The sequence below is a fragment of the Salmo trutta genome, chromosome 3 (genome assembly GCF_901001165.1).
Source record: "Salmo trutta chromosome 3, fSalTru1.1, whole genome shotgun sequence".
NCBI lineage: Eukaryota > Metazoa > Chordata > Actinopteri > Salmoniformes > Salmonidae > Salmo > Salmo trutta.
The window spans coordinates 4,553,798-4,564,680 of NC_042959.1; the positions used below are offsets into that span (position 1 = coordinate 4,553,798).

General features: G+C 41.5%; 1 protein-coding gene across 2 annotated transcripts in view; it reads left to right on the forward strand.

Moving 5' to 3' along the window:
* The window catches only part of LOC115166821 (kelch-like protein 4), a 41,758-nt gene extending 31,182 nt beyond the window's left edge, over positions 1-10,576 (forward strand). For both annotated transcript variants that reach the window (XM_029720685.1, XM_029720693.1), the window contains exons 8-11: positions 6,399-6,561; positions 7,084-7,296; positions 9,213-9,384; positions 9,538-10,576. In XM_029720685.1, coding sequence (XP_029576545.1) covers positions 6,399-6,561; positions 7,084-7,296; positions 9,213-9,384; positions 9,538-9,597 — 608 coding nt within the window. In that variant the 3' untranslated portion in view covers positions 9,598-10,576. The remainder of the gene's footprint in view (positions 1-6,398; positions 6,562-7,083; positions 7,297-9,212; positions 9,385-9,537) is intronic.
* The last annotated feature ends 307 nt before the right edge of the window (positions 10,577-10,883 follow it).

The following is a 10,883-nucleotide window of genomic DNA, read 5'->3' on the forward strand; positions in this document are numbered from 1 at the left end:
TGCTCTTATTGCTTTGTCTCTGAGCTCATTCACAGCCATGTGAAAGCTACCTGTGTTGGTGATATTTAGTCCTAGATATGTGTATTTTTTGATGTGTTCTAATAGAACTGTGTCCAAATAGAATTTATATTTGTCATCCTGATTTACGGACCTTTTTTGGAATATCATTCTATTCATTTTTTTTTTAGATTAACAGTTAGAGCCCAGGTCTGACAGAACCTGTGATTAATGGTCAGAGCCCAGGTCTGGCAGAACCTGTGGTTAACGGTCAGAGTCCAGACAGAACCTGTGATTAATGGTCAGAGCCCAGGTCTGACAGAACCTGTGGTTAACGGTCAGAGCCCAGACAGAACCTGTGGTTAATGGTCAGAGCCCAGGTCTGGCAGAACCTGTGGTTAACGGTCAGAGTCCAGGTCAGACAGAACCTGTGGTTAACGGTCATAGCCCATGGCTGACAGAACATGTGTAGATGATCTAGGTGCTGCTGTAACCCCTCCTTAGTGGGAGACAGTAACACCAGGTCATCTGCGTACAGCAGACCCTCCTTAGTGGGAGACAGTAACACCAGGTCATCTGCATACAGCACACCCTCCTTAGTGGGAGACAGCAGCACCAGGTCAACTGTGTACAGCAGACACTTGATTTCAGGGTTGTGTAGGGTGATACCAGGTGCTACCGATTTGTCTAATGTTTTTGCCAATTCATTAATGTAGATGTTAAATAGTGTTGGACTTATTGGGCAGCCCTGTTTCACTCTTCGTCCCTGAGAGAAGAAGTCTGTTTGTTTGTTGCCAATTTTAACTGCACATTTGTTTTTAGTGTACATTGATTTAATAACGCCATATGTTTTCCCTCCAATACCACTTTCTATTAGTTTATTTGTGCCTAATTGAATCAAAATTCTTTTTTGAAGTCTACAAAACACGAATAGATTTTGCCTTTGTTTTGGTTTACTTGTTTGTCCATTAGAGTGTGGAGGATATAAATGTGGTCTGTTGTACGATCATTTAAAAAAATCCAATCTGGCTTCTGCTTAGGACGTTGTGTTCATCAAGGAAATGATGTAGTCTGCTATTTATGAATTTTCCCCAAGTTGCTGTTAACGCAAATTCCTCTGTAATTATTTGGGTCAAATTTGTCTCAATTTTTATAGATTGGTTTGATCAAACCTTGGTTCCAAATATCGAGGGAAAATACCTGCAGTGAGGATAATGTTGAAGAGTTTACTATAGCCAATTTGAAATTATGGTCTGTATATTTGATAATTTAATTTAAAATACCATAAGTACCACATGTCTTTTGGGGTTGGAGAGTGCATAGTTTTCCCCAAAATTATCCTTCTGTAATTGGGATATCCACAGGATTCGGATAGACTTTGACTGCTAATTCAAGGATTTGTAATTTTTCTTGTATATCTTTTTTGTTCTGGGCTCTTTGTTATGTTGCTGTAGAGGTTTATATTGCTGTAGAGGTTTGCAAAGTGATTTCTTCACATATCCCCATTTTGGATAGCCAATTCAAATTTTCCCAGAAGTGGTTTGATTCTCTGGATTCCTCATTTCCATCCAGCTGATTTCTAATGTGTTGTTCCTTTTTTGTTCATAGGGTGTGTTTGTATTGCTTCAGTGTTTCCCCATATTGAAGGCCTATATTTTTGTTGTCTGGTTCTCTGTGTTTTTGATTAGATATATTTCTCAATGACTTCCTTAGATTTCTACAATCATTATCAGACCATTTTACATGATCTATTGTTTTTGGTTTGCTCTTATGTTTCTTTCGATTAGCCATGGAGGCAAATTTGTTAAATATAACGTTTATGTTCCAAATGGCCAAATTTACACCTTTGTTGCTGTAGGAGAATGTTAAGGCTTAAATGTTGTCCATTTGTTGTGTATTTTTTGGCTACTAATTGCTTTTTGGTAGATTTCTGTACTGTTTGCACTCCATCTATAGGCCGGTTTAGTAGCATGTAATTTACTGGGCCGTGATGCTTCATGGTTGGGTTCCGCTCTTCTCAGATACACTGTGATTTTACTGTGGTCTGAGAGAGAGGTGTTAGTGGGCTGACTGTGAAGGCTCTGAGAGACTCTGGTTTGAGGTCGGTGATGAAGTAGTCTACAGTACTACTGCCAAGAGATGAGCTGCAGGTGTACCTACCAAAAGAGTCTCTCTCTCTCTCTCTCTCTCTCTCTCTCTTTGTCTCTCTTTGTCTCTCTCTCTCTCGCTGCCTCTCTCTCTCTTTCTCTGCCTCTCTCTGCCTCTCCCTCTCTCTTTCACTCTCTCTCACTTACACTATTCCTATATAACACCTTGGCAGACTACCGTACGCCTGCTCTGTTTTTCTCTTTTCTCATACGTTTCATATCAGGAATGGCTTGATTCACAGTTGAAATTGGTCTATGCCTGTGTACTGAGGATCTCTAGTCATGTATTCATCTCACTCGTCTGTGAGATGTGTGGTTGACTTTTATGAGCTATGGGTGAGCATGTTTTCCCCAGAGGTTACCGGGCCTCCTTTGATCGGGGCTGTAGCAGATAGCTCTTCTGCTTTGCTTGTGATGAGCACAGTTTTACTGTGAAGATGTGAGGAGCTGCATGGCGCTGCTGGCTATGGCTATAGCCTGTTGTGTGTGTATTCAGAAAAAGAAGGAACGACAGTACTTTTTCATATGTCAAATCAACCACAACTGGTTTAAAATGACTATGTTGGTTTAACTTCATTCGTACAGAATGTAGAATGTTTTATACCCGATGTTCCTGTAGAATAATGTTGTACCCTAAACGAGAACGTTACCAGCCAATATACACAATGCATTCGGAAAGTATTTCAGACTCCTTGACTTTTTCAACATTTTGTTACGCCACAGCCTTATTCTGAAATGGATTAAATAGTTTATTTTCACTAATCAATCTACACACAATAACCCAAAATGACAAAGCAAAAACATGTTTTTAGACATTTTTTCAAATGTATGGTATAGCAATACCAACTTAAATATCACATTTACATAAGTATTCAGACTCTTTACTCAGTACTTTGTTGAAGCACCTTTGGCAGGGATTACAGCCTTGAGTCTTCTTGGATATGACGCTACAAGCTTGGCAAACTTGTATTTGGATTGCTTTTCCCATTCTTCTCTGCAGATCCTCTCAAGCTCTGTCAAGTTGGATGGGGAGCATTGCTGCACAGCTATTTTCAGGTCTTTCCAGAGATGTTAAATCAGGTTCAAGTCCGGGCTCTGGTTGGGCCACTCAAGGACATTCAGAGACTTGTCCCAAAGCCACTCCTGCATTGTCTTGGCTGTGTGCTTAGGATCGTTGTCCTGTTGGAAGGTGAACCTCTGCCCCATTTGGAGGTCCTGAGCGCTCTGGAGCAGGTTTTCATCAAGGATCTCTGTACTTTCCTCCGTTCATCTTTCCCTCGATCCTAACTAGTCTCCTCTCAAGCGCTGTCAGGTTGGATGGGGAGCGTCGGAGAACAATATTTTCAGGTCTCTCCAGGGATGTTTGATTGGGTTCAAGTTTTTACCTCGATCCTGACTAGTTTCCCAGTCCCTGCTGCTGAAAAATATCCACAAAGCATGATCAAATCAAATCAAATGTTATTGGTCACATACACATGTTTAGCAGGTGTTATTGCAGGTGTAGCGAAATGCTTGTGTTTCTAGCTCCAACAGTGCAGTAATATCTAACAAGTAACATCTAACAATTTCACAACAATACACATAGAAATCTAAAGAAATGGAATCAAGAATATATAAATATTTGGACGAGCAAAGTCAGAGCGGCATAGACTAAAATACAATAGAATAGAATACAGTATATACATATGACATGAGTAATGCAAGATATTTAAACATTATTAAAGTGGCCAGTGATGTCAAGTCTATGTATATAGGGCAGCAGCCTCCAAGGTGCTAGTGATGGCTATTTAACAGTCTGATGGCCTTGAGATTTTTTTCAGTCTCTCGGTCAATGCTTTGCTACACCTGTACTGACCTCGCCTTCTGAAGGATAACGAGGTGAACAGGCAGTGGCTCGGGTGGTTGTTGTCCTTGATAATCTTTTTGGCCTTCCTGTGACATCGAGTGCTGTAGGTGTCCTGGAGGGCAGGTAGTTTGCCCCCGGTGATGCGTTGGGCAGACCGCACCACCCTCTGGAGAGCCCTGCAGTTGCGGGTGGTGCAGTTGCCGCACCAGGCGGTGATACAGCCCGACAGGATGCTCTCAATTGTGCATCTGTAAAAGTTTGTGAGGGTTTTAGGTGCCAAGCCAAATTTCTTCAGTCTCCTGAGGTTCAGTCTCCTGTTGCACCTTCTTCACCACACTGTCTGTGTGGGTGGAACATGTCAGTTTGTCAGTGATGTGTATGCCAAGGAACTTGAAGCATTCCACCTTCTCCACCGCGGTCCCGTTCATTTGGATAGGTGGTGCTCCCTCTGCTGTTTCCTGAAGTCCACAATCAGCTCCTTTGTTCTGTTGACGTTGAGTGAGAGGATATTTCCTGGCACCACTCTTCCAGGGCCCTCACCTCCTCCCCTGTAAGCTGTCTCTTCATTGTTGGTAATCAGGCCTACTATTGCCACCACCGTCCTTCACCGTAGGGATGGTGCCAGGTTTCCTCCAGACGTGACGCTTGGCATTCAGGCCAAAGAGTTCAATCTTTGTTTCATCAGACCAGAGAATCTTGTTTCTCATGGTCTGAGAGTCCTTCATGTGCCTTTTGGCAAACTCCAAGCGGGCTGTCACGTGCTTTTTACTGAGGAGTGACTTCCGTCTGACCACTCTACCATAAAGGCATGATTGGTGGAGTGCTGCTGAGATGGTTGTCCTTCTGGAATGTTCTCCCATCTCCACAGAAGAACTCTGGAACTCTGTCATAGTGACCATTGAGTTCTTGGTCAACTCACACTAGCCTACCTGGGGCGGCAGGTTGCTTAGTAGTTAGAGTGTTGGACTTGTAACCGAAAGCTTTCAAGACTGAATCCCTGAGCTGACAAGGTAAAAATCTGTTGTTCTGCCCATGAACAAGGCAGTTAACTCACTGTTCCAAGGCTGTCATTGAAAATAAGAATTTGTTCTTAACTGACTTGCCTAGTTAAATAAAGGTAAAATAAACAGACCAAGGCACTTCTTCCCCGATTGCTCAGTTTGGCCGGGCAGCCAGCTCTAGGAAGAGTCTTGGTGATTCCAAACATCTTTCATTTAAGAATGATGGAGGCCACTGTGTTCTTGGGGACCTTCAATGCTGCAGAAATGCTTTGGTACCCTTCCACAGATCTGTGACTCAACACAATCCTGTCTCTGAGCTCTTCAGAAAATTCCTTTGACCTCATGGCTTGGTTTTTGCTCTGACATGCACTGTGAACTGTGGGACCTTATATAGACAGGTGTGTGCCTCTCCAAATCATGTCCAATCAATTGAATTTACCACAGGTGGACTCCAATCAAGTTGTAGAAAGATCTCAAGTATGATCAATGGAAACAGGACGAACCTGAGCTAAATTTCGATTCCCATAGCAAAGAGTCTGAAAACTTATGTAAATATGGTATTTCTGTTTTTTTTTTGTACATTTGCTAAAATTTCTAAAAACCTGTTTTCACTTTGTCATTATGGGGTATTGTGCGTAGATTGATAAAAAAAAAGAAAGTATTTCATCCATTATAAAATAAGGCTGTAACGTAACAAAATGTGTTTAAAAGTCAAGGGGTCTGAATACTTTCCGAATGCACTGGATAAATATCTATTGTGTTGTACAGTAACTTCCTATTCATTGTTGTTGGAAAATCACTTTCCTCTGTGACCCCAGCAATAGCAGGATTAACAGTGTTTTATATCCATCCTGTTTGAGAACAGACCTGGGTTCAACTACTATTTCAAATCTTTTAAATACTAAGTTTGCCCTAGCCTGCCTGGTTCTGGACGTGCAGAGTTTGTAGTTTTGGGACTATTCTATTGGTTCCATTAAGCCAAGCAAGCTCAATCAAGCAGAAATGGCATATTTTAAATGATTTCAAATAGTATTTGAACCCAGGTGTGTTTGGAGAATAGAATAGCCTACATTCAGTCAGTTCCACACAACGGTGACTCATCTAACAGCACTTTAGCTGTTCTAAAATGAGCATCGTGGTTGATGCCTCTGGTTGAGCCACACGCAGGCACACACACACACACACACACACACACACACACACACACACACACACACACACACACACACACACACACACACACACACACAGACACACAGACACACACAGACACACACACAGACACACACACACACACACACACACACACACACACACACACACACACACACACACACACACACACACACACACACACACACAGCGTAGGCTCTGGTTGATGGTTCCCTCTTCTTTCTAACTCTCCAGGCATAACAGTGTTGGAGGGCCCCATGTATGCAGTAGGTGGCCATGATGGATGGAGTTACCTGAATACAGTGGAGAGGTGGGACCCCCAGGCTAGACAGTGGAACTATGTGGCCAGCATGTCCACCCCACGCAGCACTATGGGAGTCACCGCACTCAACGGAAAGTAAGTGGCTGTACTAAAACATTATGACAGCGTACAGTAACAGTTGTTACTAAAACACAAGCTTATAAGACATAAGGCACAAAATGAAAGGAGAATTTCTTACACACTAGAAGCTAATAACCAGCACAACAGGACAAAATAGTTCTGCTTCTTGTTATGTAATACATTTTGGCTAATGCCTGACCTTCGTATCAAAACAAGAATGTTTTTCTTTGTGCGTAAGCCTGGGCCTAGACTACCACAGGTCTACGTTACATAACGCCACACAACAACGGACTGTTTTGCAGTGTGTTTTCACTCTATAAAACCCTTTAAGATTGTCTTCCTGAATCTGGGTCAAAAAATAGACAAGGAAGGAAGATGTTTCCTCAACCCTCCTTCCCTCTCTGCCATGGAAGATGTTTCTACAACCCTCCATTCCTCTCTGCTAAGGAAGTCTGAGATTCTCCCTCCCTTAAAAGAAGATTTCATATCTGAGCAACATCCAAAATCCGATTTGTACCGCTTTTATTGTCCTTACAGATTGTTTGCAGTTGGTGGTCGGGATGGGAGCTCGTGTCTGCGGTCGATGGAATGCTTTGATCCACACACCAACAAGTGGAGTATGTGTGCCCCCATGGCGAAGAGGAGAGGAGGGGTGGGTGTGGCCACGTACAACAGCTTCCTCTATGCTGTGGGTGGTCATGATGCCCCGGCGTCCAACCACTGCTCCAGACTCTCAGACTGTGTAGAGAGGTAAACAACCACTGTCCCAGACTCTCAGACTGTGTAGACAGGTAAACAACCACTGTCCCAGACTCTCAGACTGTGTAGACAGGTAAACAACCACTGTCCCAGACTATCAGACTGTGTAGACAGGTAAACAACCACTGTCCCAGACTCTCAGACTGTGTAGACAGGTAAACAACCACTGTCCCAGACTATCAGACTGTGTAGACAGGTAAACAACCACTGTCCCAGACTATCAGACTGTGTAGACAGGTAAACAACCACTGTCCCAGACTATCAGACTGTGTAGACAGGTAAACAACCAATCATAGCTCTGGTCTACAATATGGCTGCGTTTCGATTTTTGGGAGTTGCACATTTCCCGAAATGCATTTAACAAAGGTGAAAGCTCCCTCTAGCCCAGGCTTACACCAATCCAATGCTTTTGAATCCATGACAGAGATGTAAGTACACACTTTTGGGAGAAGTGCAGAGAAGATGATGCAGCCTATCTCAGTACTGAACTAGAATTGGGACGTAGCCTATCTCAGTACTGAACTAGAATTGGGACGTAGCCTATCTCAGTACTGAACTAGAATTGGGACGTAGCCTATCTCAGTACTGAACTAGAATTGGGACGTAGCCTATCTCAGTACTGAACTAGAGTTGGGACGTAGCCTATCTCAGTACTGAACTAGAATTGGGACGTAGCCTATCTCAGTACTGAACTAGAATTGGGACGTAGCCTATCTCAGTACTGAACTAGAATTGGGACGTAGCCTATCTCAGTACTGAACTAGAATAGGGACGTAGCCTATCTCAGTACTGAACTAGAATTGGGACGTAGCCTATCTCAGTACTGAACTAGAATTGGGACGTAGCCTATCTCAGTACTGAACTAGAATTGGGACGTAGCCTATCTCAGTACTGAACTAGAATTGGGACGTAGCCTATCTCAGTACTGAACTAGAATTGGGACGTAGCCTATCTCAGTACTGAACTAGAGTTGGGACGTAGCCTATCTCAGTACTGAACTAGAACTGGGATGCAGTCTATCTCAGTACTGAACTAGAACTGGGATGCAGCCTATCTCAGTACTGAACTAGAACTGGGATGCAGCCTATCTCAGTACTGAACTAGAGTAAAAAAAACTCAACATTGTATCTTGTTATAGATTTTATAAGGGTGAAGTATTGCTATGCGTGTGGAAACAGAGAGTTGGGTGTGTGTCTTGTTATGTCCCTTGAGGTGAGGCATTGGCCGTGTTCGAGAGCATCAAAACCGTGATGTATCATGGGTAAATTGTGACTGACTGATTGATCTACTAATGAATAGTGAGTAGTTATTTATGATGCAAGGTGATTTGTAGATCAGTCAGTCTCAACGCCTTTAAAGTTGGCTGCAGTGTCAAACGCAGACATTGAGATTGTTCCACATCGCAGGCGACTACCGACTGACAGATCTACAACAAACCTTGCGTCATAAATAACTACTCATTATTATTATTTGTAGATCAGTCAGTCAGTCACAATTTACCCAAGGCACATTACAGGTTTGATCCTCTTGAACACAGCCATTGTCTCTTGTCTGTCTGCACGTACAGGTCAAACCCAAGACACGTCATTCTTTCCATTGGAGCTGGTTTTTAGTAGTGTGATTATCTGGCTTCTGCTTCCCTCTGCTGGCTGTTCTGTAAACATCAAACTGTAGCTGATACACACTGCATGTGACCCTATCAATGAACAGAATACCATCGTGTCAAAATAATTCAACAGAAAATGCCATAAAAAAAAGTCAATATAATAACAATACAACAAAATATATAGTTGAATTCATCCATGGACAAGCTTAATCTTTGCTCTGTATCTCTTAAATATCTCCGTGCTCACTTCACTTCTTCAGGTATTTCCCCTTTTCCTAGTATTTCCTCTATGTCACTGCAGGTATGATCCCAAAACAGACACATGGACTACGGTGTCCTCTCTGAGTGTCCCCAGAGATGCTGTAGGTATCTGTCCGCTAGGAGACAGGCTATATGCTGTCGGAGGATACGACGGAACATCCTACCTGAACAGTGTTGAGTCCTATGACGCACAGAACAATGAATGGACTGAGGTAACCTTAATCACTCTATAGAACGCTTCTCGACCCAGAATTTCTCAAATTCCAATTGCCAGGCACACCCTTTTATTTCCCATACTGTAATAGCTTTTTTTAAAAGACAGACTGAATGACTTTTCATTACCCTTTACTGTATGTCTCCAACAGGAGGTCAAACTCAACATTGGAAGGGCTGGAGCCTGTGTTGTAGTTGTGAGAATACCTTGAGGACTACAACTCCCTACAACCCCCTGGAATGCCACACAGAACACATGATATGGTGTCACCACTGATGTCACTGAGAATGTTTTTCCTTCAGTTTTTCTATTGTAAAGACAAACCTCTACTGCATTCCTCACAAACCAATGTTTCCATCAACAGTGATTTTCATTGTCCACTTGAAAGGATTTTATCTTTGATTATAAGAACGTACTTTACCATATCTACGGATCAAGTAGGGGTTAGTTGTGGTTAAAAAAATAGGAAACTCTGCCACTCTTGTTGTTATGGTTACTCTGTTAAAATGCTCTATCAGAAAATAATGTTCTCTATATGATACAAAGAAAGAAATTACATTTATTAATTTATACTTTTAAATTTATACAGCAGCATTCTATATTTGTCTCATCACATAATATTTTTTTGATGTATATGTATATAAATGTATATGTATATCTCTCTTTTAGCCACCTGAAAATTAAATGTACTTTTTCTATTTTTACTACATCTCTGTTGCTAAACTGGATTTCTACTCTTGGACAAACCATTTTTGAAGAAGGATCACTGTGAATAATACTGAAGACAAAGAGTTTGCAAAGTGCCGGGAACAATTTGAGAAAGTTACTCATGTTGCACATCTTGCTCTTCTTGGATATAATTTTTTTTTTTTTAGAAAGGAAAGAAATCTAACAAACGTTTTTCAAAAAGTTTTTCTTTCTTTCTTGGAAGCTATAGCTGAATTACACCAAAGTCATTACCCAGTCTTAGAAATGTTTTGTACATGTTTAAAAAAAAATAAGTTTACAAAATTGTGAATATGCAAATATATCATATTGATATTTTGCAAATTTTAGTAGGTTTGCTAAAATTGAAGTCATCTTTATAATATCATGCCTAAACCACTGCATATACTGTCATCTCCAGTGTTTCTTTTTATATTTTGGCATGCTAGGTAATATTAATTTGTAATTAAACAATATTGATATTTTTTGGGGTGTTTCATTAGGATCCCCAGTAGCTGTTGCGAAAGCTGCAGCTACTCTTCCTGGGCTCCACACAAAACATGAAACATGACATAACACAGAACATTAATAGACAAGAACAGCTCAAGGACAGCACTACATCCATTTTAAAATGGCATATGTAGCCTGCATATCAATACATACACACAAACTATCTTAGTTAAATAGGGGAGAGGCATTACATTTACATCATTTTAGCAGACGTTCTTATCCAGAGCGACTTACAGTAGTGAATGCATACATTTCATACATTTTTTTTTTTCCGTACTGGTC